This window comes from Musa acuminata, chromosome BXJ3-5 (assembly GCF_036884655.1).
Source record: "Musa acuminata AAA Group cultivar baxijiao chromosome BXJ3-5, Cavendish_Baxijiao_AAA, whole genome shotgun sequence".
Classification (NCBI taxonomy): Eukaryota; Viridiplantae; Streptophyta; class Magnoliopsida; order Zingiberales; family Musaceae; genus Musa; species Musa acuminata.
The window spans coordinates 40,170,001-40,197,580 of NC_088353.1; the positions used below are offsets into that span (position 1 = coordinate 40,170,001).

Consider the following 27,580-nt stretch of genomic DNA (forward strand, 5'->3'; position numbering starts at 1 on the left):
CAGTGCTGCCATCTGACCAAGCTGTGTGGGTTTCAGGCCAGGTTAAGTTGCATCAGGTTGATGTAATACTAAAATAATCAGCTAGAAGGTTGTAAAATCTTCACCTGGTCACCTATACACAACCTATCAGTCAAAAAATCTCTTCTGGACCTTTGCCTAACATTGTGCATGCTTCTTCTTTTTCTAAAAATTGTTGTGCACTTTTGTATTGTAATGAGTTAAACCTGACTAATTTTGTATTGGGATGTAAATCTTTCAACAGTTCTTAACTTCCCCTGAAACTTCGTCTACGTAACTGAATATTAGATGTAAATATTTGATATATACCTTAGACAAAAGAAGCCAGATGGTTTAAATAAATATAAGAAGTCTTTGTATGGTAAAGGATATATGTCAAATGTAGATGACATGAACATATTACGCTATTATAGAGGTTAATCTAACATGACCCATGGATCGAAAACACTTGAACTAAACCAACACTCTAAAGTTCAGCAAGTTGTTACTTGGACCTGACACATATATCCAATAGCTCATTATAACAGCATTGTGCCAGGTTAACCCTATCCGTTTGGATCAAGAATATCAGCCCTAACAAATAGTCATGACTTGAACTCATTAGTTGTAGATTTCATCTTCCAAATCCAATATTAGGAGATTAGTTTTCCACATTCTAGGTAAAGATATTAAATCAACAACCTTTTTGTCAAGGTACAAAACAAATCAATGGATGTGCATCCATTGACCTTGCAGGATTCAACAACTAAACCAAGGATTTAATTGTTGTGGCACACCTACATACCAACAGCCATCCAGGAGCTCACATTGGCAATGGGTATACAACTGAAGAAGAAAAAGATAGGAATCAATGAACTCATCTTTCCTCAAGAATCATTATGATTGATATCTGAAACCCCAAGAGTGAAGAAACAACATTCATCAAGATCACTGTGATGTGAAAAGAATGATGGGAAAGGAAAATAAATATAAAACAGCAAATGGGGACACGATGTAATTTAGTTTTCACTTTTCAGTGCCTTTTCACTCTGATGTACCCGAACTGAAAAAGGCACTACGCTATATGTTTCAGAAAAAATGACTTATTGAATCCCCCATTCCTCGGGAGTTCACACTGGGTTGATTGGTAAAGGATATATGTTACATGGTGATATGTGAAAATAATATGCGGTTATAGAGGTTAATCTGTTTCGACATGTGGTAAAATGCCCTCCATCAACCTGAGCAAGTCCAGAAGATGTGATTCTGATATTGCACCGATACACAATGGGCCATCTTAGATGAATTGGGTTAAGTTGATCCTGTCAGTTTGGATCAAGAATGCCAGCCTTATCAGATAATCACAACTTGAGCACATTAGTTAAAGAGCTCATCTTCAACAGCCAACACTATGAACTTAGGGAAAACACAATAATTGAATCGGTAATCTTGTTATCAAGGTGCAAAATGGATCAAAGAATGAGAATCTATTGAATTTGCAGAATATAACATCAAAACCAAGAATTCATTTGTTGGTCACACACACGCTCATACCAGCACTCATCAAAGAATGAATGCTGCATAGAGATTAGTTAAATTAAGTGAAAGGGAGGGGGCGGGGAGGAGAGTGGTAAGGATAGAGTTTGTTTATGATTTGTTATCTGAAACCCCAGAATAGACTTTCATCAAGATCACGGCATCTTTAAAGCTAGATCAGGAAGGAAAATGAGAGGATAATAGATGGGGGAACATAAGACATGATTTTTAGCTGCCAGTGCTCTTCACTAGTATATCTGGAAGTAAAAAATACACTTTTTAATTGTCAGAAAAAAATGACTTCTTGAGAAACCTCATCACCATCTCCGTTTCTACATGATGACGACGTCACTCGAGACCCAATTTCTATCCCGATTTCTACATAATGCAGTCTGGTAAGAATAAATGAACGTACGATTAAGGCATGATTCTTCCCTCGTTCTGCGAGCTCGTAAGACCGAACTTGTGAATTTCGTCACCCAGCATTCAGTTTGATAGAAAAGAACCTCTCCCCCTCTGGCCGCACCCTACCATCTCCAAGATCTTCAACCGAGAATGGGACTCTAAGCGGATCTAATACTCAGATCTCCTTTTAGGGTTACATGCACCTGACGTCTCTTAGTTTCTCTTAACGCACACGGATCACGGGGGAGAGAAAAGGACATCAAAGAGCGTTAGGAGCGCACCTTGGGTGGAGATACAGACAGACGAGGGCAGATCTACCGCACATCCGTGTTCGTCGGAGTGGTAGGGGGACTCACGCCGAGGCCGTAGCTCGAGAAAGCGCGCCCTCACCAGCGATCGCTTCTGAGGCGAAGGGAGAGAGGGGCCAAAGGAGAGGGGAAGAAGCAGTGTACTGTGGACGAGCGGATCATCGGTTTGATTCGCTTTTGTTTGGTTAGATTGGGTTCGACCACGATATAAATAAACTATAACAGGTCCATCTCAGCGTGGTTCGGTTTAACTCGGGCGGTCAAATGTCGGTGGGTGGTTCGATTCAAGAGAACGAAGACCAGAGACTGAGAGAAGACCATATCGGAGGGAGAGAGAGAGAGAGAGAGTGAAAGAGAAGGTCCAATGACAGAAGAGTGGTAGAAGAGAGAAAACAAGAGTGAGAGAGATGTCGGCAGGAAAAGAGATGGTGAAGAGAGACTGCGAAGAGGAGGGGCGAAGAGAGAGAGGGCAGAGAAAGAGATGGAGGAAGAGAAACAATGCTTCATTTGTTCCATTAAGCCTAACTTTTAATTGATACGAGTACTGTGATAATGAATGGTATACAATTTTGAATGATATGGGCGGTATGTATCCCTCCGACGATATATCGGTACGCGGATCACTCACTATCAGATAGACCAAACTATAGTGCTACAATAATACACTGTAGCATATTGTAGTAGTGCTACAGTGTTATGTAACAATGCTACGGTGCTACAGGAAATCGCTCCATAAATCATAGTATACCGTTTGGTACACCCTGATGTATCGCTCGATACGTCGATATCGTATCATACCAAGTCAACCTCAAAATACTGGTACGGTATGATATTACATATCTTGATACTAAATATTAAATAAATGATACTTATTTAAATTAATTGATTCGGTTTTATAGCTCATGTGGGTTATTCAAATAATTGATCGTTTTCAAATCAATTTGTTCCAATTGCCTATCAGACCGATAAGCAATTTGAATCTTAGTTTTTTTTGTCCAATTAACCCATTTAAATTGGTTTTTATAATTATGGTTTCACCAACAATAATAGAAAATAAATTATCAACTAGGTTAGCTAATAAAAGATTTTGAAAGTTTATTTTAAGATTTTGGGGGAGGATCTTATTTCGTCACTTGCCCTTTGTAAAAATAATATATAATTAAAATAATTATTTATTTTTTTATTTTAAGGGTAATATTATCTTACATGTATTCGAATAATAAAAAAAATTAAATCATAAATAATCATGATATTATAGATATCCTAAATATCGTCACGGGATAGTGAAACTATCGTTAGTTGATATGTCATGTGACATCCAGTTATCCTCCATTAAAGTTAATCATAAACTTTCACACAAAAGACAATCTCAAACTTTATTTTCTTTCTTTAGGATAAGGAACACAATCATAAACTTTATTTCTTTCCTTTAAGGAATAAAAACATATTTCAGGGAAAGGATTGACTTTTTCTTTTTAAGAACTATTTGAACGCTCGATATTTATTCTTATGTAGGTGAAACATCATAGGATAGTATTTCCATCTTGAAGATACCAACATTTTTGCGTACACAAGTCTATACCACATCGAGCTAACGAAGATGTCTACGATATTTTCTCCTAATATCGTGTGATTTAAAAAAAATTATTCAATTAATTAATTTTTATTTACTCAACTCGTAAAACACTCATATTTCATTAGAATTGATGATTCAAATATTTAATATATATGGATCATGACTCCTTAATAATTCTATATTAAAATCATAATTAACAAGAAAAATAAAGCCATAATATAAAATAAGATTAAGATTAGTATGGATCAATAGGATAAGCATTTCATAATGCAATCATTTTATCCTCTCGATGAAGAATTTAGATAAAAATTTAAAATAAAGAAACACAACCTTCCTTTTCATTTATTATGACAATAAAAGTAATCATAAATTTTATTCTCTTCCTTTTATGATAAGGAAGGCAATATCAAACTCTTTTCTCTTCTTTTATGGTAAGAATCATAAACTTCCATCTTTCTATAGGTGACATATCATGAGCATGATATTTCTACCTTGAAGACATCAACATTTTTGCATACATAATTTTGAACCATGTTGGGCTAAGATATTAATCATATTTTTTTTTCTAATATCATGTGATTTAAAATTTTATATTCAATAAACTAATTTTTTTTAATCAACTCGAAAACACTCATATTTCATTAGAATTGTGGATTGAAATATCTCATATACACGGATCAAACAATGATTCCTTATCGGTTCTATATTAAAATCATATTTAATAAGCAAAACAAAGCCATGATAAATAAGATTAAAATTAGTATGGATCAATAGGATGAGTATTTCCCAATGCAACCATTTAAACCTCTCCACAAAGAATTTGTCGGTAGTTGATTACCACGTGAGATCTAAATTATCCTCCACTTATTTGCCTACTTAAACAAAAATTCAAAATACAGAAACATAAGCTTCTTTCTCGTTTTTTATGACCATAAAAGTAATTATAAACTTTCTTCTCCTCGTTTATGATAACGAAGGTAATTTCAAACTTTTTTCCCATTCTTAAAGGTATAAAAACATATTAATTTTTTTTTTAGGAATTATTTGAACCAATATTTAGATATCTCGGATTACTAACTTAGTGTTAAAGAGACCGAGTTAAAGAACCCCTCTCTACCTCGATCTTTATATAGATATCACATTATGAGCATCATATTTTCCTCCGGAAGACATTAATAATTTTGCATACATCGGTCTAGGCTATGTCGAGCTAATTAAGACGTCAATGATATTTTCTTTAAATATCATGTGATTTAAAATTTTTATTTAATAAACTAAACTTTTTTTAGTCAACACTTAAATATCTCGTATACATGGATCAATGACTCCTTAACAGTTCTATATTAAAATCATAATTAATAAGCCATGATATAAAATAAGATTAAGATCAGAATGGATCAATAGGACGAGTGTTTCCAATGCAACCATTTTATCCTGTCCATGAAGAATCATGTACTTCACTAATGATTTTTTTTCTTAACCTTTCATTGTATATTTAGCACATATGCACTTAGTGAACTTAACCGTTTCAAATTCTTGATACTAAATGCGTCATATATTGCGGATGTCGTGACGTACAAATTCATCAAAATTCAATCCATAGGTAAACTAAGCGTACCACATGCATCACAGATGAAGCATCGCTATCCAGTCAATGAGTCAAACATCACACCTCACCCTCTTTTGTCAGACATCAACCACTCCAACGAAGGAGACTAAAGTGGTTCCACTGCAGACGAAGTCCAGCTCGATCCAGCACATTCTAATTATTATTATCATTCACTATTTGTCAAGCCTCACCAAGCAATCCCACATGCAAAAATATAAAACTCCAAAACTTATATGAGTAAAAGAAAAGAAAAGAAAAGGTACAATTACAACAAAACACGACTCAACAATACTTCTTCCAAGCATCAAATTTACCCAAATTTCCTTACTTTTACACTGTTCTAACTTTCGTCTCCTCCACTCCAATTTCCTGATAATAATCACAGTCGTAATGATGATGATTTCTGTCTTTGGGGATGGGTACGGTTTTAGGACTAGGAGATGGTCCACTTCCAGATCTTGATGCGGAGTTTGACCTTGCAGTCCGCGTTGGGGGAGGCTACCGGCGCTGCTGCTTTACCCTTGGGCACGCCGACGTCGATCCCCACGCATCGCACGTGGATCCCCATCCTCTTCGTCTTTAGTCCCCCGATCTTTACCCCGACCTTGGTGTCCACATCGATCTCCAGCTGCAGACTGGTCTTCTTCCTCAGATCCGACGCTGCCGTCGCGTCCAGCGTCTGGGCCCCGGCCGACAGCGTGGTGGCAAGCAGAGTGGTGTTCTTCCCGTTCTGGACGAAAGCCGGGAAGGATCCATCGCCGATGTCCACCCCGCCGGAGAAGACGGAGACGGAGGCCGCGTCGTAGAGGTAGGCTATCTTGCTGTTGGGGTTGCGGGCGGTGACGTTGAGGTCGAGCCGGGAGGTGATGTGCCCGGCAGCGGAGACGTTGAAAGCGGCGAAGCGGAGGCCGCCGACCTCGAACGTGGGGCGACGGGGGTGGTAGATGAGGTAGAAGACGCCGGCGGCGATGGCGGCGAGAAAGACGAGGGCGACCACGATGAGGGTGATCCAGAGGCAGCAGGAGCAGCAGCAGCCCCGACGCCTGCGGCGGCGAGGCGGCGGCTTCCGCGGCTGGGGGCGATAGGCCGGGAGGGTTGCACCGTATGTCTGGCCCTTCGTCGGCGGGAAGGAGGGTTGCCCCCCGCCGCCGCCGCCGTTGAGGGCCTGGGGAGGGTTGTGGTTGGGCTTCGCCGAAGCGTAGACTTGCTCCGCCATCGCCGCCGCCGTCCTCCTCGCTCTCCTCCTCTCCCTTCCCCAAAGCAAGCGTTAGAAGCCAAAGCGAGATCTACAGAGACGAGAAGGCGAAACGAGGTCTACTCCGTTTGGCATTTTATAAGCCATAATAATAATTAATGCCCTCTCATAGAACCAAAGCTAAGCAGTGCCCTGTGAGACGTGCACCGTCAAACGGCAAGGGGACTGACGTCACCCTATGAAACTAACGCAGTTGTCCGAACACTCTGAGCCGTGTCTTAAGATTCGTGCACATCAAAACGGCGTCTTCATCATCGGGCGGTTCGCTGGAACATCTTAGTTTCGGTGGGCTCTCCCAGAATTCATTTAATGACAGTGATGTGGTATTTCCACGTGTCTTGTCAAAGTGAAGACGTCCGATAATGATCAGACGGTGGTCCGACGATCCGAACCGCGAAATTTATGGTGGATTTTGGACGGTGGTCGGAAGATCTCGTGTGGACGCTGTGGGAGAGACGAACAGCACATGCGTATTCTGGCATCATTAGCGCCTCTCTTATTAGTTTAATTGTGTCCGAAAATGATTGGCTATCATCGGACCACGATTGGGTGACATCGATCACGTTATCTGAGTCTTAAAAGCTTGGCATCTTATTCGGAGTGGGGTCCATCGGTTACCTGTCCCCAATTTGATTATTGGTTAAATTAACTTAATCCTTACGGAGTTTTCTTTTTTCCTTCTTCTACATGATGATATCGTATTATATATATATATATATAGAGTATCTATTGTATCGAGTCGTACCGCTCGATACGGGTGATACGTATGGTCCGATAGATTGTCGAAACATGGACCGTCCAGTACCGATCTGCACTGTAGCAGCACTACAGTAATACTGTAGCGCACTGTAACAGTGCTACAGTGTTCGGTACACTATACCGTATCGATACCGAGCTCAGATCGAAATATCGATACGATACGATATTATGAACCATATATATATATATATATATCTTAAACAGTATATCATTCGATATATAATATCTATAATATCGTATCGAATAAATATCGAAACTTAGGTATAATACTATTTTCAAACTACGAGTTAAGCATCAGAATCAGATGGAGCGGCAGAACTAAAGAAACAGAGAGTCTTGAGGGGAACGAGGAAGACGAGACTCGGATCGGAAACAACGAAAGGTGATGAGAGGGTGCACTAATATGAAACGAGTCGGCCGAGTTGAATCACCTGTTTCATCAATCGGACGGTCTCGATCATCGAGTTGGTCGTCCACCTCCCATCCGACGGCTGTCGTGCACCAGTTGGACGGGCACCGGCCCTCGCCCGATGATTGATCCTTCGAGCGGCGTAGAAGCTCTAAAATGTTCGTTTTCGTATGATTTTTCTGCTTCGTCCTCATCTACGGCCGCCTCTGCACCCTTCCGTCGTTTCCCCCCTCTTTTTACTCCTCGATCCAATCTGAGGTACGAGGCTGTTTTGGTAGTTCGAATTTGTCGTTTGATTTCATCTGTTTCACTCGTTTGATTGCGTTTTTGGCTTTGTTCTTAGGGCGCTATCTTTTAATCGAAATTTCTCGCGTTATTATCATAGACTAAGATCTTGATAGAAGTGTAAATTATAAATTAAGTTGATCTCTAACTGCGAAATCTAGGTGTTGTAGTTTTTCGATTTCGTCGTGTCCACATTTGATGCAATCTCAATTTTTAGGCTGTAGTATCTTCTTAATCTGAGTTGGAAGTAGATCGGCCGGTAGTTCTTTTTTATCTCTCCTTACAAGGCCCGATGGTGCAAAGCTTTTATATGAGGAGGGTGATTTGATGCATTTGGTTCATTCAGATGGTGTTGGAAGTGTTGGCTTGTCATGAAATTGATGAATTTGCTTTGCATTTTTATTTTTATTTTTATATCAAGATATCATTAATTGCCTGAGCCATAGGGTCCTTGGATTCTTGTTTTCTCTACTTAAAAAGTGGAAAATTTTGATTCTTTTGTCTGTGGTTTGATTCTGAATATGTGAATATGTAATAAAAAAAGATGATAGAATAGTTGCTTTTAACCGTCTTCAGGTAGTCAGCATGGGCGAGGCAAAGAAGAGCGTTGACGTGGAGGAAGGATCATTGGAGATTGGCATGGGTACATAATATCTGATCATCTGTCTCTTGTTGTTCCAGCTGGTTTTTTTTTTTAATGTTGATCCATACATTTTGATGCCTTTAACAATCCATATCAAGAAACTCTATGTGTTTTTAGCTTTTCTTGATTAACAAGTTTGCCAAAATTTTGAACCTATACCTATTCTCGAGAGGCTTGTCCATACACTGATGTGGAATGTATGGATTCTTGAGTAATTGAGGACTTAACTATATTAGGCCCTCCATTTGCATGATGTAGAATATATATTTAAATTAAATTCTGCACTAGACTCTGAGAATAAGGATATAGGGTTATCTAATAAAACTATCCAATTTATTGATGTTTGGTCTGGGAATGAACTTTTAAATAGGCACATTAGCATCTATTTGTAAAATATGGTTCTTTCGGAAGCAGACCCCAAATAGTTGGGGCATTATAGCTGTATTGTTCTTTAAGAAGCTGACATGTTGTGAATTGTTTATAGTGCTAGGAGCAACAGGTTTCTTGGAGATATTGCGCATTAGTCCTGTTCTTTATGTTAACTATTGTGAACCTTGATTATCTATATCATTCATATATCAGACGCTGATATAGTACATTGGTACTTCCTATATTGTCGTAGTGAAACTTTAAAATTTGAACTATGTTTATATCCTCCCAAGTCCTAACCATTTTTTCAGTACCAAGGAACCGGATGCAGATTTTTTAATTGCTTTTTTAAAATCGGTATAATTGTAATCGTGGGTTAAATTTTGGTTTGGTACTGATACCAGCTGGTGGTCGGACCATATGGTAGCCGTGTTGGGAGGCTTGCTGATACTCTGATACTGCTTGGTGTCACTTGGACCAGAGATAAAAAGAGAAAGAGAGAGAAGAGAGCAGGAGGAGGTGACAGTCCAGGTGAGTGGGAGGAGGTGGCAGCAAGGCAGCAAGGAGAAGGTGACAGTGAAGTGGAGGACGAGGAGTTGACACTGACATCGAGAAGTAGGCTAAGGTGGGGTGCCAAAGAGCCTGACAGAAAATTAGAAAGAGAGAGAAGAAGAAGGAAAAAAAATGTTGACACTTTTCAAAATTAAAAGAATAGAAAAGGTACCTACCATTTGCTTACTTCCCGGTAAACCTGGTGCTGTATGCTTACCATTTGTGAGCCTCACTTTGGCCTATATTGTTGTAGTGAAACTTTAAAATTTGAACTGTGTTTATATCCTCCTAACCATTTTTTCAGTACCAAGGAACTGGATGCAGATTTTTTAATCGTTTTTTTAAAATTGATATAATTGTAATCGTGGGTTAAATTTTGGCTTGGTATTGATACCAGCTGGTGGTCGGACCATATGGTAGCCGTGTTGGAAGGCTTGCTGATACTCGATACTGCTTGGTGTCACTTGGACCAGAGATAAAAAGAGAAAGAGAGAGAAGAGAGCAGGAGGAGGTGGCAGTCCAGGTGAGTGGGAGGAGGTGGCAGCAAGGCAGCAAGGAGAAGGTGACAGTGAAGTGGAGGACGAGGAGTTGACACTGACATCGAGAAGTAGGCTAAGGTGGGGTGCCAAAGAGCCTGACAGAAAGTTAGAAAGAGAGAGAAGAAGAAGGAAAAAAATGTTGACACTTTTCAAAATTAAAAGAATGGAAAAGGTACCTACCATTTGCTTACTGCCCGGTAAACCTGGTGCTGTATGCTTACCATTTGTGAGCCTCACTTTGGCCTAGACCAGACAACTTACCAGTCAAATGGCCAACTATTGCAATCTAAATTTAATTCCTTGTTTGGAAAACCTTATTTTATATTACTTTTATGATGTATTCATAATTACATTTGGCTTAACTTTCAGAATGAAACAGAATTTCTTGCATCCATACTCTACCAGATGGCCTTGAAGGTCTCTCCTGTTGGTTGACCCTCTTTCTGAAGCTTGGAGAGCCAATCGCTCTCTTTCCCTTTTCTAAATTGGGGGAAAAAAATGGTATCTATACTCTTTCAACCTGAATAGTGTTTGAGTTCCTATTTGGGTTAGAAAAAGAATAGGTTAAGTCCCAGCAATGGTCAGATTGGGTCTGGGATGCCTCACTGCTGTTTGGACAGAATTTAGGGCCTCCGGTCTCCATTTGGCCTGCCTGGACCACATGGTAATCAAGTCCAGGGAGTGAGGCTGTCAGTCTCATAATACATCTTGGATGAGTTAATCTATTGTCATAATGGACTGTCTCTTATCTTTGGTCCTCAAACTAGAGGAAGGTGATTATTCTGATTTTTTTTTCCTGTTATATCATGATTGTATAAATGAATCATGATGCATATGGAGCTTCTATGTGTTTTTGTAATTATGCTATATGAAAAAGTACCTATGATATAATCTTTTTGGTGACACAGAGTACAGGACTGTCTCTGGAGTTGCAGGACCTTTGGTCATCTTGGATAAAGTGAAGGTACTACTCTGCCTTATTTATCAATTGATTTTCTGTTCTTTTATCTTTTTTTTTGTTGAAATTGTGCACTAAATTCTTGTTGTATGAGTTTTCTGTGCACTTTTTGCTCACAATAACCAATTCCTTTCAGGGTCCCAAGTATCAGGAGATTGTTAATATACGATTAGGAGATGGCACCATCCGGCGTGGTCAGGTCCTTGAAGTTGATGGTGAAAAAGCTGTTGTTCAGGTGCTAATACTTGTTGATTTTTTATTGTTGTAAATGCTTTTACTTTAGAATTTCTGTGCAGATCAGTTTGGACCTGTGTGTGACTTGTAGGTTGTGACTCCTTTTTATAGCAATCAGCCCTTTCATTCATTTTCATTTAGATCTCTGCACTACTTATATCTCCTGACCCTAGAAAACTGAATATGAACTTTTATATTAGATCTGTTTATGCAAGCCATTCCAGACTTCATTGTTCTTTTTTGTTTTACAGTGTCATGATCTGTGAAATTGTTTTTCTGTTTCTCCAGTTCATTATACCTATTTTTTCCCCTTATCATGTCTTTAGATACATTTATTGCCTGGCTTGTTTTCTGAAAAGTCAGATTTGATGTACCTCCACACTTAACACAGTGATGTCATTGAATAAATGAGGCAAATGTTGTGTCAGAATTTTAGAAGCCAACTTTGATGCGATGATGGGATTTACCAAGAAATAAAACATAGTAAATATGAAACTTAAATTAGAAACATAACCTAAGGCAACTTTTGACTTGGGATTTATAGGAAATATGTATCTGAAGTTGTTATGAGCTATTTAGATCTATTGTCCCTTAGTTTTGAGAGGTTGATCTATAAACCTAGGAATTTGTACCCATGGCAGAAACGCTTAAACAAAAAGCACAAACCTTGTACGTCATGCTAAAAGTCACAGTGAAGGCATCATCAACTTGATCTGTTTTGATGAAGAGTATCAGGCTTCTTTTTGAAATCCACATAAATGATACGGAAGAGTTAATATAAATGATTAATATTTTTATCATGTTAGCAACTTCAATTTTAGTAAAATATATACCAAGCTGAGGAAATTGTATGGATAGGCCCATGCATTGTCATTCCTTGTTCTTAGACAGCTAACGTGTGCTAGACTTTTCATCTGTGCATAATTTAGATAACTAGGTTCTAGTCATGGAAAGAAATTCTCTGCATATAAGGGTAAAAATGTGTACGATGACCCACCCTAGGCCTTGCTTTGGTGGGAGCCTCATGAACTGGACCATCCCTATCCATGCAAGTGTAGCTTTGTTAGGTAGGGACGGTTCAGAAAAAGTGAAATGTTCCATACTCCCAAATCTTTGACTTGGTCAGTAAACAGTATCAGATCGAGTCAGTTAGCGAACCCACAAAAAGGCTTGGATAGGTCTTTTGTGTCATTTCTTAGGACCATAGAAGGGTCATGCTGGAAATTTGGAAGAATAGCATAAAACAAGAGAGCCTAGATAGTTCACCACAGTGAGAAATGAGATTTATAAGTATTCAGTTGGCATTGAAGGTAGTCACTGTGAGGTATTGGATGATAAGTGGAGGAGAAAAACATAATGGACTTGAATCATTAATGTGAGGGGCCCCAAAGCTTTTAATTTAACAAGTGCAACCTTTTTTAATAGAATTATAATGGAGGACCAGTAGCCTTGAGTTCATCTTATAAGGCTTAATGTTGTGGTACATGATACGTGTTATGCCACAATATAATTAAGGGTACATTTGGGAACACATTTTAAATATGCATTGAGAGCTCAATGTACATTTCAATTGTGAATTGATGCTTGGTAAATTTTTTTCAAATCGCATCTGGCTTGAATGCTACATTGGAAATAATCAAATGCTGATGCTACATCAGGATAGTATTATTAGCATTTCAGTATTTGCAGGATGCTAATGTAATATTTCAAATTTCAAAAGTACCCTATGATTTTATATAAAATCATATGATTACCAAAATGATTTAGTGAGAAATTAATATAATATATATTTTCTATAAGATGAAATTTTATTTATTTATTTATAAAGATTTTTTTATATTTATTTATATGATACATTTATTTATTTATTATATATTTGGGCCATATTAACTTTTTTATAAGATTACATACATTCATTTATTTATTTTATTTATTAATCTAAATAAAACAATATGTATTCATTTTGAATAATTTTTAAAAATATTAAAAGGGTACATTTGTCACAAAATATTCAGTGGACTTTTAAAATACAATTTTACCAAACAACACTTCAATGCGCATTTAGAATGCAATTTTCATTTGTTGTTGACCAAACACTCAAAGCATTCCACAATTGTACATTCACTTAAACCTCTTTCTATAATTGCACATTAAAAATACAATTAAATCATCACTAGATGTATCATGCAATAAGTGATTGTCAAAAGAAATATCAATCGGTAATAACATGTCAAAATTTCTTGAAATCATTAGTTTAAAAAGAATCTAAAATTTCATGAGGAATACAATGCCAAAAATCAAAAAGTTATGATGAATTCACAATTTAGTCCTTGGAATTTACAAATACATGCTCACAACTTTACAACTCAACCTAATAATTTCAGTATGCTGACCGTTGGGCTACCATAGGTTGGCTTGCTTGACTAGATTTGGTTGCTTGTTTAGACCACACTAAGTTCCACTCGCTTGATTGGACCACATAGAGTACGACTCACCTGCGCTAGACCGTGCCAAGTTTGGTCTACTTTGGCTTGCCACACTTGGGCTAAGTTGTGCTTGGGGCACTTAGGTTAGCATGCATGGTTGACCATGCTAGAACTCACCTAGGCTCGCTTGGCTGGCAAGCCTAGTCTTGGTCAAGCCTCACGTGTGGGCCAAGCTGGTGCTTACACCCTGCTTGTGTATCTATGTCCTCCTTGAGCTACGAACATATGCATAGGCCGAGCTGGTGCTTGGCCTACCCATTGAATGTCGTGCCTGCACATGGACCAAGCGCGTGCTTGCATTGGGTTGAACTCCTTCTGGATCACCTCACATTGTTATTTAAAATGTACTTATTGTGCTTTGGGTTTGCACGACTCAAGCTATCTTTTGCAAATTGATTTGAACTCGTGCTTGCAAACCCTTTGCCCTAAACCCCAAAACTCCAAATTTATATTATCAATATATTCTTAATTAGGTTTAAATAAAAAGACCAATATTCAAATCCTCAGAATACCCCTAGTCAAATCCTAGTCAAAGTCAATATATATAATTCATCATACTTTCTTTCGAGTTAAAGCTCTTGTTGTTTTAAACTTTTAACCATATAGTGAGTGAGCACCACCTTATTGTGTCTAAACATCCCACTATATTTAGTTTGGTTCATAATAATTAATCTTGTTCTTTTTTTAATACTCTTAAAGATACCAAAGAATCTACAATTGTTTTTTATAGCTATTTTTAGGCATATCTTTATTTAACATTCTTTTGTGGTGGTTAGGTTTTTGAAGGGACATCAGGAATTGACAACAAATACACCACTGTCCAATTCACTGGCGAGGTGATATACTGTTTCTTTGACTTTCTTGTATATCATCATATAATTACTGGTGAGGAATTGACAACAAATACCTTGATATACTTCAGCTTGATTACATGTGTATCTTATCTTTGGAAATGATGTATTAGACAGTCTGAACTTTGTACAACAGATTGCAAACTATATGTGCTATTAATGATTGTTATCTAGAAATATATCTTACTTTATGTGTGGACATACAACTGTTTTCCACAAGCCCACAAGCAAGGTTTTTCTCATTCTGTTGTGTAATCAGGGAATGGTAATGTTATCTCTGTTAAATGAGTTAAAACAAGTATCTTAAGTTGTATTCAGTCATTGTCATTCAGTCTCAGAATGCATTGTATAACTTCAAACTTAGGACAGAAGGCATTTTATGCAAGCCTTTATTACTATAATGAACACTGCTTTTGTGCTAGCTTAGTAGTCCATTCATTATTATCTTTTTAAGATGTGAAATGCTATTAACTATCTCAATCTATTTTTCAGAGAATGAGCATGAAAATGATCAAATGCAATGTAGGATATCATATGGAACCACTTTTTACATATAGGAACCATTGATTGGCCAAATGGAGCAAACTTGAGTATACTAAACTTACGTTCATGCCTAAGTGAAACTGCCTCCACACAATGTGCATAAAAAATGACTTGTAGTGCTTGAATTTGTCCGATTGCTTTTATTGGTAAATCCTGTGTTTTGCACATAACTGGATACCAATCAGCAATGTTGGGAGCACATAAGTGGATTTTGATTGTATGTATGTGCATGTGCAGCTGCAGCATTATTCAACTTTCAACCGTGTTCAATATCCAACAGTTGGCTTAGATTGCATTTTCATTCTGCTTGTTAGGAATTAAGTTTCTTTGTAATTTTTGAAAGACTGCTTTTATGTGCTTTTCTGTTAGTCTTTGCTGCGTGACCACACTAATTTCTTTCTTATCTTGACTAAGGTTTTGAAAACCCCTGTATCTCTTGATATGCTTGGACGCATTTTCAATGGCTCTGGAAAGCCAATAGATAATGGCCCTCAATCTTGCCTGAGGCTTATTTGGATATATCTGGTAACTTGGTGATTAGTGATTTATAACTTGATGTTGTACTGACTGTTTCTTTCTTACAAAAGGAGTTAACTTAAATCTGTTGTAGGAAGTTCTATTAATCCTAGTGAAAGAACCTATCCTGAAGAAATGATTCAAACTGGAATATCTACCATTGATGTTATGAATTCCATTGCTCGAGGACAGAAGATCCCTCTCTTTTCTGCTGCTGGTCTCCCTCACAATGAAATAGCTGCCCAGATTTGTCGCCAGGCTGGTCTTGTAAAGCGTCTAGAAAAATCTGACAATCTTTTGGAGGTATTTCGGATCCATCAATCTCATGTAATTAATAACCAAGGCACATATTATGGTAACTTAGCTTTGTACAAGTTTTAAATAACTCTCTTTGCAGAAAGGATTGTAATTTTGTGGCATGGGCACACGCCCATGCCGTTTTGGCACCTTACAAACCACCATGCTGTCCTGTTCAATATACCACTTGTACCAGCTGGGGCTATCCAAAAACTTGGCCCAGACACGACATAATTTTGGCACGTCCCAACCAGCATGATAGTTCTTGTCACAAATTATGATTATTGCATTTCTGAAGAAGTAACCAGAGACATTTTTTCCAAGGCATGAGTTCCAGTAACAATAATCCATTTATGTTAGCACAACCTGTACACTTGGCTACTTTGCGCTATTAAAATTGCCAAGACCTGCTCGTATCTTGTATTTAGGTTCAAGATGCAGAAATTACTTATTGTGGTACCTGATTTGACATCGACTCTGCTTATCAGGCCTTGAAATGTAGCACAAAAAATGGATGCATTGGATTATAAGCAACATATGTCAAGCTTTTTTGTGTGTCATATGTGCTTCAAATATTGTTGCTGCTGGGTTGGATAAATGGAACTGCTTGATTGTATAATCCTGAAGTAACAAGTAACTGCTGTTGAACTATTGATGATTACAAAGATAAAAAAAGGGGGGGTGTACCCAATACACGAGGCTCCCGCCAATGCGGGGTCTGGGGAGGGTCAGTGTACACAGCCTTACCTTTAAATATTTAAAGAGGCTGTTTTCATGACTCGAACCTTGGTCTCCCATGTCGCAAAGGAACAACCTTATTGTCGTACCAAGGATTACAATGATAAGTAATCAAAATTTTCTTGGTTGGCATATAATAGGCTCCTACTGTAACTTTTAGATTGTACATTTCTTGAAGGATAACTTACAACCATAAGCCATGTTCAGGTGATCTGACCTTGTAGAACTCATTTTCTTTCTGAATTGGGATTGAAATATCTAGTGCTCTTTAACGACAGGATAAAGAAGAGGACAATTTTGCTATCGTATTTGCTGCTATGGGAGTCAATATGGAAACTGCACAATTTTTCAAACGTGATTTTGAAGAAAATGGTTCGATGGAGAGAGTGACTCTTTTTCTGAATTTGGTAAACACCCTTTGTATTTCTGTTAGTAAACTTGTGCTTCTCCTTTACTATACTTTTCTGCAATGTTTAACAGGTTATAAAATGGTTTAACAATCTTCTTTTTTTTTCTAAATGAAAAGGATATATTACTGTTTAACATTCATTTGTTCTTATGTTATTTGGCCAGGCAAATGACCCCACCATTGAGCGCATTATTACTCCACGAATTGCACTCACAACAGCAGAATATTTAGCTTATGAATGTGGGAAGCACGTCCTTGTCATCCTAACTGACATGAGCTCATATGCTGATGCACTTCGTGAGGTATTTTTTTAATTAAAATCAACAACACTCTGTCGAGAGTCTCATACACTGAGTTTGTCCTCTTAACAAAACTATCTCAGACATGAAAATATGCATTTAATATCTACCTTCAAATTGTAAATTGTATGATAAATTTTTCATGTCATCTAAACAATCTGCGTATTCATGGGTTTACTTTGTATTTATCTCCTGAAAATGTCTCCATCAGTTCTGGTGGTACCATGTGCCAGCATGCACTGGTGGAAGGTTTGGCAGCAGCATGAGCTTGGCCTTGCATTCATGTATATCATATGCTTGTTTCCTGAAACTGAACTGTTCTGCTTGAGCTAAACAAAGGCTTCTACATTGCAGATATTTTCTCCTGCATAAAAGGTTATAGATTAAAAAAAATCTAGTACATAAGTATAGGTTCGATCTATTCAATTCCTTCAGTTTTTGTTTTCACCTTTCTTCAACCAGTAGACTTCTAATTTCATTCAACAAATTGCATTGGATATCTATTGTTATATTTTTCCCTTTTATGGATTTTCATCTGGTTATGCATGAAGCTACTTCAAGCAATATTTTCAACTACTAAATTGATGAGCTATTTTTGTTCCTAATCGATATCATTATGCTTTTAGGTATCAGCAGCCCGAGAGGAAGTACCAGGTAGACGTGGTTATCCAGGGTATATGTACACTGATCTGGCAACTATATATGAGCGTGCTGGACGGATAGAAGGAAGAAAAGGCTCCATTACACAGATACCCATCTTAACCATGCCAAATGATGGTATTTGTTAGATATCATGTTTTTGTACTATGCTAATAATCTTTTTTTTCCTTTTGTTTCCTTCTTCATATAAAATTCGGATCAGGAACTTCCACAAATATTCTAATATGGTAGCTGCAAGAGATATCTACATCGTCTCTTGCATTTTCATGATGCTTGTATACCAGACTGCTGCGTGAAAATCATTCATGGGAGCCTTTGCTGTATTTTCTCCCAGTTGCAGTATAGTTAGGGAGAGAAATGCTCTAATTTTGGCTAAAAGGTTCTATTTTTGTACAGATATTACCCATCCGACACCTGATCTTACTGGTTATATCACTGAAGGTCAAATTTACATCGATAGGCAGCTCCATAATCGGCAGGTACATGCTGCATACATTGCTATCACAAAGGGCCCATTTTTTTCCATCATTAGTGTGCTATGGATGATCTCTCTGGTTTCTGCTATGTTACTGGGTATTGTGGAACTATTTACTTTTTCTTATGGGTTCACTGACTAATTATCTTTGCTATGTTTGAAGATATATCCTCCTATCAATGTCCTCCCTTCTTTATCTCGGCTAATGAAGGTTAGTTTCTTTACCTGATATGGATTTAATGTTCATTTCTTTCTGTCAATCGTGAAGGTAATCAGGTAGCCAGTAGTCTATGAATACCACTTTCCTCTCGGTTTCCTTGCAGAGTGCTATTGGTGAGGGCATGACCCGGCGTGATCATGCTGATGTCTCTAACCAGGTTTGTTATGAATGATATAGGTATCCATATTAATTATATATGTTTCTTCATTGAAATATCCATTCATTTAATTGCCTACATTTTCTAGCTCTATGCTAATTATGCGATTGGAAAGGATGTTCAAGCTATGAAGGCAGTCGTAGGAGAGGAGGCACTGTCATCCGAGGATTTGGTCTCTCTCTCTCTCTCTCTGTGCCTGCCTGCTTGCCTGTCCATGTGTATTTCAGGGATGAAACTGCGTCATGCTTACCATGTCGTGATTGTTGTTGTTCACAGCTTTATCTCGAGTTTCTGGACAAGTTTGAAAGGAAATTTGTTACTCAAGGAGCATATGACACTCGAAACATCTTCCAGTCGCTGGATCTCGCATGGACGCTTCTACGTATTTTCCCTCGCGAGCTTCTCCACCGCATACCTGCAAAGACCTTAGATCACTATTACAGCAGGGATACAGCACACTAATTCTGTCTGTACAACTTCAAATTTTCATCTGCCACAGCAGTGATACAGCACACTAATTCTGTATGTACAACTTCAAGTTTTCATCTGCCACGGCACGACATGAATAATAACCTCAGAAACTCGGGCTGTTTCTTGCTTGAGTGTTTGATCCCCTTGCTTTTGCTACCGTATCCTGGAGAATTAATTCCTATATAGATTTTTGTAAAATTATGTTTTATACAAAATTTAGTCATGTTTTGTGGATGTATTTGTTGAGAAACCAAATTACTGCTGTCACTGTTATTTCTGCTTTTCATAAGAAATAAAGACTATTGTGTAGGAATTTCTGCTAAATCCTGATGAATATTAACCAGTAGCATTAGACACTATTAGAGTTTAGTAGTGTATCTGAATTATTAACATTGAAATGCTGTCTTGTGTTCACTGGTATCAGGTTTCTCTTTGACGTGTACCAAGCTGGATGATTTGCGGCACTAACCAAACAAAATCTGCCGCCACCATAATATCAAGCACATGTAAGTGAAAACTCAAGCTGACAGGTTCATCTTTTGATAGATTCTTGTAGGCACATGTAAGTGAAAACTCAAGCTGACAGGTTCTTCCCGTGATGTTGTTGTTGCCATCATTGTCATTTGATGTTGTTGTTGCTATCGCCATCGTTTATCTCTTTGATACACTCCCTCTTGATCTTCTCCCTTCGTTTATCGCCATTGTTTCTCTTCTCTCTTTTTTTTTTTTTTTTTCATTCTCTCATATCGCCTCCTCCATGAGTCTTCCTATTCTCTTTGAAACATTATCATCGATACTATTTGGTTCCGTTTAGTATATATTTGTTCGGTATGAGTATGGTACAATCCTTGATCGGTATGAGTATGGTACAATCTTCTAGTTATATCAGGTTTATTCGAGTTTTTTTTATGAAAGAAAATAAGCTATGAGATCTTCACAGTTCTACGAAAAAGACTTGTGTGACTCATCTTCAAGCAGTACAAATAATTCATGAGAAAAGGATCCCTACCATACGAAATTACAACTATCAATTCTTGCTTTATTATATTTACGAAAGCAATATAGAACGGTGAAAGAAGTGAGTCACAAGAGGAAGAGAGGAGATTTATTGTGAATGTTTGGCCATTGATAATAGTTCCTTTAATATTATTGAATTTGTTCCTTTAATGCTTCACATTCGAAGGCAGATTTATTGTGTATATGTATTGATGACCTATTGCACAACAAATTCCATTGTGATCACAAAGATGAATCCCACACATCCATCCCCAAAAAGAGACGATCCATCGGCATTGAGTTCATACCATCCATCCCTAAAGGTGCCTTTTGCCAACTAAAGCTTTAGAGTGCTCCTTCGGTATATGAGCCACGAATTAAACCCAGACCCATCTAATGGAATGTTTCTAATTACTTTTAAAGAGGACATTATTATGCATCTTCCATATGAATAACAGGATATTAATTGCTATGATATGATTCGAGAAAATATAATTATATAAAGATCAAAATCGAGAAAGATTTCTCGATTTGATTCTCTCTTATGCTCACGTTAATAATTCGAGATATATGAGTACAAGTTTTAAATAACTTAAAAAGATAAAAAAGATTATGATTATCTTTATGATCATTAGTCAAAGATGCCGTCATTCAGATTACTATGATCAATCGTAAATCCTCATTAGTCCATGCATCACTCGATCGGATTGATGTCCAGATATGAACGAAATCACTAAAGCAGTGCTGCCGTTTTAATGGAAAAGCATCAGATCATAGTAATCGTGGCAGATCGTCGGTGTTTCGTACAGATGAGAAGCGAGAAAAGGAGACATGAAGGCGGTGGTCATATCCAGAAAACGGGAGAATCCAATGATGCGTTCGGAAATCTTGAGTCTGTTCTTCCAAGATCTGCATCGGTCTTTGGCGCAATCACTGTGATGGCTGCCAGTGGTCCATTGCAGGAAGGACATCGTAAAAGTCATGCGAAACTATTTCCGTCCCATTTCTGAAGTAGAAGATCTCATCTTCCCTTTCTCCCCAGGCCTGCAATCCCACCATATTCTCTCCTTCATGATTAACTCCGAGGCATGCATGTTTCAGACGGTACCGCACCGATCGCAGAGGAATCTTAATGGCACCGGCCTGGGGCGTGCCACATCTCCATGGCGATCATCTATCTATCACAGGCGGGAGAGGATCGAGGCACCATTAGTGTGCTTTGGTTTGCGTGCCCATTGACGGAGACTAATCATGGGAAGCATGCAACTTGAAAGATGTCACCGCTGTACTGTTCTACCTCGGTTTACATGAAAAAGACTACGTCGCCTTCACGTAATACTTCTTCCTCGGACAGCTACGTGTGATACTTAACTCTCGATCGATCTATAATTATATATGTATATGTTAACAAGATTGACAGATCTCCACTTTCAAGAAAAGTAAATATACCTCTATAAAAGAGACTTAAGTTTGATATGTAATGCAAGTGAAGTACGCTAGATTTCTGGACATGCAATGCAGGTGAGACATTGCCGATACTGTTTCTCGGAAAGAAAAGGAGGTCTAGATTATGGCTTAAGATGATGACCTGCGCTGGGGAGCTCATTCATGTCTTCTCCCTCCCAAGCTAATAAAGCTTGAGAAAAAGTGTCTCTTGCTCCGAGACATGTTCTATAAGCGAGGATGCAAAGATACGTTGGCCTGGTGATAATACTAGTTTCGGGTCGTATCGCCTCTTTAGATCCACAAACACGTTCCATTTGAGGCCGAAGTGTTTCATCCAATCTGTCTGTGCTGTAAAGTGAGGTAAATACTGCTTATACTCGATTCCTTCCCGATGACAGAACCTCAGTATCTCATCATTTTGGTCGTCCAAGTGCTCCCAATCACCCATTATCGCAGACCGCAGCAGACCTATCGAGTAGAAGATCTCTTCGTCTGGGATCACCGCCGACATCTTTTCATCCCACCTGCACCCATGCATGCATCTTCGCTGTTGGCACAGTTAATGAATCATTGAACCAGAGGTTTGGAAGGGCGGGAATGGGTTCGACGTACTTGTTCTTCTTCAAGGGGTATATCAACACTGGCCCCATGGAATTGTTAGGCTTGAGGATGCCCTTGAACACCCCGATCTCGAAGTCTCGTATTCTAGACTTGGGCACAAATATGTTCAGCCATGGATGGGGGACATCCCAGAGTCCCATGGAACGTAGTTTCATCTCCCCGTCGTGGACTCTGTCGAGGAAAGCCATGTAGGAGACGTCTTTGGCGAAGGCAAAGCCGGGGACAAAGCTCAGCTGCTTAAGAAAGGAGTCAAGTTTCTGTGGGGGAAACAAGAATGTTCAGTACCGGCGATAATTACCGTCCCTGTACTAAAGTCAAAGCTATGTTCACAGGCATAGGAAACATGTACCCTTATGACAGTTCGTTTAACAACATCAATAGTAGCTTGAAGCTACAAATTATATGGAACTTTCGAGAAGACCCTCTGAGAGAGAGAGAGAGAGAGAGAGAGAGAGAGAGAGAGAGAGAGAGAGAGAGAGAGAGAGAGAAATGCATGGATGAACACGAGCAGGAGGAGGCTGGGCGGCATCGAGGAGCCATCTAGAACGAATGAGATGGGACACGAGTTTGCATGGGTGTTGGGCTCTGCAACTGTGGGAGAGAACAACAATCTAAGGGGATCTCAGCAGTACAGCGGCGTGGGTCCTGGGAAGATATGATGGTGGGTACACGGCCAACATGTTGCATGGGAGAAGAAAGCAAGATCAGTACTTTTACCTGATCAACCGAAGATGCCGTGGCCAACTCGTAGTACACAGCTCCTTCCAAGCAGTAGATGGCACCGAACTGGGATGCGAGCAGCTTTACCTTCTCCCAGTCCCTGTCCGAGAAAAATGAAGATCTCCAGTTGCCGATTAGGCTGTGATCCATCATCAGCAGCGATCCCTCCACGTAATCAAATCCCTCCTCCGACATCGAGATCAGAAGCTCCTGGTCCCGGGTGAAGGAGACGAAGTCGGTGTAGATGAGCCGCGCCCACCGGACCCGTTCCGGTGCAGGCTCCACGGCGATCCGAGCTCTGGTAATGATGCCCAACTGGCCAAGACCTCCCAAGACTCCGTAGAACAGCGCTGGGTTCTCGTTATGGGAGCATCTCATCATCTCACCTTTCCCTGTCGAACAACCAACGATCAGATCAATCAAGAATTTAAGGCTGAACACGCTTGAACGAGAGGAATCGTTACGGTGGTATATGTTATGGCTGTAAAGACATGTAGAGATTCTACCGGTGACGACTTCCAGCTCGTAGACGTTGGAAATCTGTGGACCATGCCGGAAGGCCTGGCCGCTTACTCCGGCGTTCGAGAGAGTCCCGCCGACGGTCAGGTGGAGATAATCAGTCCATGAACGGGGTGCAAGACCATGCTTGAGCGTTTCATGCAGGACGTCGATCCAAAGCTGCTCCCCTCCGGCGTCGACGTACCAGAAGGAGGACCCATCGCCCCGTGACACATTGATCCGGTCGTCGCGGCCACGGCCTAGTGATGGCATGTCGACGACCACGCCGCCAGGTGCAAGGGCCTGGCCTCTGACGGAGTGGCCGCAGCCTCGAGCGGCGACGGTGAAGGGGTGGGGTGAGAAGTAGGAGAACCGGACGAGGGCGGCAATGTCGTCGGGGGACGACGGGTAGAGCACGGCCGAAGGGGGCGCTCTGGTGAGGCGGCCGAAGTCGGTAGAGAACCGTGTGGTGGTGTCGGGATCCACGTAGATCCTATCGGCGATATCCAGCTCGAGGAGGCCCTGCGGGAGAGTTATCAGAAAGGATGGTGGTATGTGGCTAAGTCTCTGCGGAGACATCGGCTGAGGTGATTCGAGATAGCTGTGTGCGAAGAATGGAAGAAAAGTTGGGGGGCTATTTATAACCAGGGGAGGAAGGAAGGAAGGAAGGAAGGGGAAGACAACAGTGGCGTGGAAGGTAAACAGGCATGGGAGAGCGGAGGAGGAGAGTGCAGAGGAAATCCTGGGGATATGTTTGGGGACATATGTTGGTCCCTGTCAAAGATACGGAGGACGACACGGAGAGATCCGATCATCCATCTTCCAATGTACGTGAGCACAAGGGCTGTAAAGGAAGTCACAGAGAAAAAGGAGCCGAAGAGGAACGAACACATGGCCGCAGAAAGAAGCTGACTCAAACAATGCAAGAAGATCCAACATGCGAATATACCGCTGGTATAGGATAAAATTTTAAAATTCTTGTTTAATAACTATATTTTCGTTGAATTTGGAATCAAATATAATCTTATATTCATAGTAAAAAAAATGTTATGTATATGCGAACAATAAATATTTCATAAGAATGCACATCATTGGTATGCATGTGTATACTTAGGCAAGCAAATGGATGCATGGAATTGAATGGAGTTGTGGTGGCAACCATGGAAACGACAACTATTCAGCTCAGTTAAAGCTGAGAGGTACAATTATAGGTTAGAGTTTGGAGATGCGTACATCGGCCTTATGGACCACTGTTATTGGTGTAACACAGAGCTGTATGATGGGAGAGAAGCTGCGTGAAGGTTTCCTAATGCTAAGGCTTTTGGTGTATGACCTATGAACAACCTATTGCCAACTTGGAATGCGACTCCCCAAATGACAGTGTGAAGTTTTGGTGGTGAGCGACAATGTTTGACTTCTCACATGACGAGGGATACATTCGATGGCAGGCGGTGGAGTTGGTGAAAGGGATAAGTCAGCAATCCCCCCAAAGAGACCAAAAATCTACTTCTGATTATTCTCATGTTGGATTCTTGTACACAAGTTTTGTACACTGAGATAATTATTATTAAGCTCGAGTGTAAGTGTCCGATCGATGTTTATTAATCCAGTCTTTTGATGCTTAAGTCAATCTCGACGAAGATAAAAATAAATTTAGTAAAAATTAATATAGATCTCGATTATTTTTGAATTGACATCCACACATAAGTGGAAGAAAAGAAGAAAAAAAAAGAAAAGACCAAAAAGAAATAATTCTCTCACATGGTTTGTAGGTGAGTTTGACATTTTGGATGAGAGAATGTCTTTAGGAGACAAGTTTGGGACCCCAAACCCCACGCCTCCACAAAATCTTCAGCTGTCTTCATCAACTGCATCAATGTAGCCACAGCCAATTCAGCTTCAACAAATTCTTTCCTTGAGAAAGAAACAGGAGCAAATATTATCACACAAGATTTAGCTACGATTCCCTGCACAAGTGTCGTGCCACAACCAGCAAAGATCTCACGGATTACCTACAATAGAGGATCGCATGCCGAGGATGGAGTACAGCAGCCATCTCATCTTCTTTTCCCATGGTGGAGGTGTGGCCAAAAACCTTGAGATGAGTTGGAATCAGATGTTGAGGTGACTGGTGACGGAGTTCCTCATCACAAGCTGCACTTTTCCTACCTGGATCGATCAGAAAGAATCAGCACATCATATGACTCTGGATCTTGTTCACCTGTTGGGTTTCCCTCAATGGAATTGCCCTGCGCCCGAGAACAAGGTGGTCTGCTTGGGACAAGCATATTTTGATTTCTAAGATATTGTTCGATATTTAGCGCCCACTATATTAATATATATACAAATATTTTAAGATAGGTGATGAAGATAAGATTCGATTCTAAGACTTTGCTATCAAATATCAAAATCTTAATTCTAGTTATGTGTCCTTGATATCACCTTACCTATTTATAATTTTCATTTCTATGAAAAAAAGATAAAATATAATATAAAATAATATTTCTTGTCCTTTTCTTTAATATCCAAAGTAATTTTCTCATAAAATAATTCTTGAATTCAAAGTAAGATATCTTATTGAACTCGATCGAGAGCGTAAGATCAAAGAGCAAGTCATTTGCGAAAGACAGAGTGGTTTAGTTTTGTGATCGAATCACAAACTGATAAATATTATAATAACAATTAAGAAAAATAAAAAAATGATGAAGTCATGACTGTCTGAGTAAAAACTAATCCAACATTTTGCATATACTGTCATCTTTGGGTCATAAGCGAATTAGATAGAGCATTAATGTGCTTGACAAAATGGATCCATTTAAGCAACATAATAACAACCAGCAACACAATTTAAGGTTGACTTCAGAAATTCAACATTCTTAAATGAAAATTCAACCTTTGTTTCTTGGAAAGAACACATTTTTCTCCTGAGATGTATGATTTTACAGCAGAAACATGATAGCTTTATTCTGTGGGACTGATAGGAGGAGTCTCTATGTTAGTAGTTCATAGTTCAAATCTGGAAAGTCAGACAAATGGTGCAGATGAGAAGCAGAGAATAGAATGGTCACCTTTCTTCAGAACCTTCCTCCAATTATAGGAAGATTTGCTACAGATATGCTATGTTCTTCTTCTCAAACAGCAACACCAAACCTAATGCCAGGCTGATGGAGCATTGGAGTGCTTGCTGTATAATTTTGAGTATCTGGTAAAAAATTTAAAGGAATCCTATGTCAGGATTCTTTCTGAAATTTTCTTCACAAATACAATCAATATTGACAATGATAAAGTGATTTCAATAGTTACTAAATCATGTTTGATAAGATAGATGGCAGTATCTGTTCTCATAAAATGGTATCAATAATCAGACTACAATGTTCCCTCATCCAGCTGATGTAGTTTCCATCTTCCCCTATAGAAGCCTGCCAAAGGAAAAAATAATTAGAATTGCTATTAGCTAATCTAAATCATCAATGCAGAAAGAGAAAGATGTAACTAAGACTATGTTTATCTGAATGATTATAAACTAATATAGAAGTCTCTAGTCATTACATTAGATTCAATATTAGAATTGACTACTAATCCCATGCTAAATACTACTACTACATTGCCATGCTGCAGGTCTTGCACAGTACTGCTAGAAGGCTATCCTTCTCCTCTCCTCTGCTACTTGAATGAGAAACTCACTTCTCCCTGCTGCCATGGGAGCTCTCTTCCAAGGAATTGCATGTTACCATCCTCTGCTC

The 27,580-nt window shown here is 39.1% G+C and overlaps 3 protein-coding genes and 1 pseudogene across 4 annotated transcripts in view; 1 reads left to right on the plus strand and 3 right to left on the minus strand.

Annotated features, from left to right (window-relative positions):
* LOC135584813 (probable sugar phosphate/phosphate translocator At1g48230) overlaps positions 1-2,711 on the minus strand; it is a 20,781-nt gene extending 18,070 nt beyond the window's left edge. Inside the window, exon 1 of one of the 2 annotated variants that reach the window (XM_065152743.1) lies at positions 2,220-2,711. The gene's annotated coding sequence lies outside the window, so the exon portion shown is untranslated. Of the gene's footprint in view, positions 1-1,948; positions 2,106-2,219 lie in introns of those variants that run through there. The other variant, XM_065152744.1, reaches the window with a different exon arrangement.
* A 2,933-nt stretch (positions 2,712-5,644) lies between these two features.
* LOC135639054 (NDR1/HIN1-like protein 6) lies at positions 5,645-6,756 on the minus strand. The gene has a single exon (XM_065152790.1). The coding sequence runs from the start codon at positions 6,645-6,647 to the stop codon at positions 5,865-5,867; it is 783 nt and encodes a 260-aa protein (XP_065008862.1). The 5' UTR covers positions 6,648-6,756; the 3' UTR covers positions 5,645-5,864.
* Positions 6,757-7,805: 1,049 nt separating this feature from the next.
* On the plus strand, positions 7,806-19,869 carry LOC135637609 (V-type proton ATPase subunit B 2-like; annotated as a pseudogene).
* Positions 19,870-22,032: 2,163 nt separating this feature from the next.
* Positions 22,033-24,562, minus strand: LOC135637837 (cytokinin dehydrogenase 6-like). Its single transcript, XM_065150666.1, has 4 exons — positions 23,846-24,562; positions 23,337-23,731; positions 22,611-22,876; positions 22,033-22,522 (listed from the first exon to the last, which is right to left on the minus strand). Exons 1-4 carry the CDS (start codon positions 24,414-24,416, stop codon positions 22,180-22,182), a joined length of 1,575 nt encoding a protein of 524 aa, XP_065006738.1. The 5' UTR covers positions 24,417-24,562; the 3' UTR covers positions 22,033-22,179.
* Between the last annotated feature and the right edge of the window lie 3,018 nt (positions 24,563-27,580).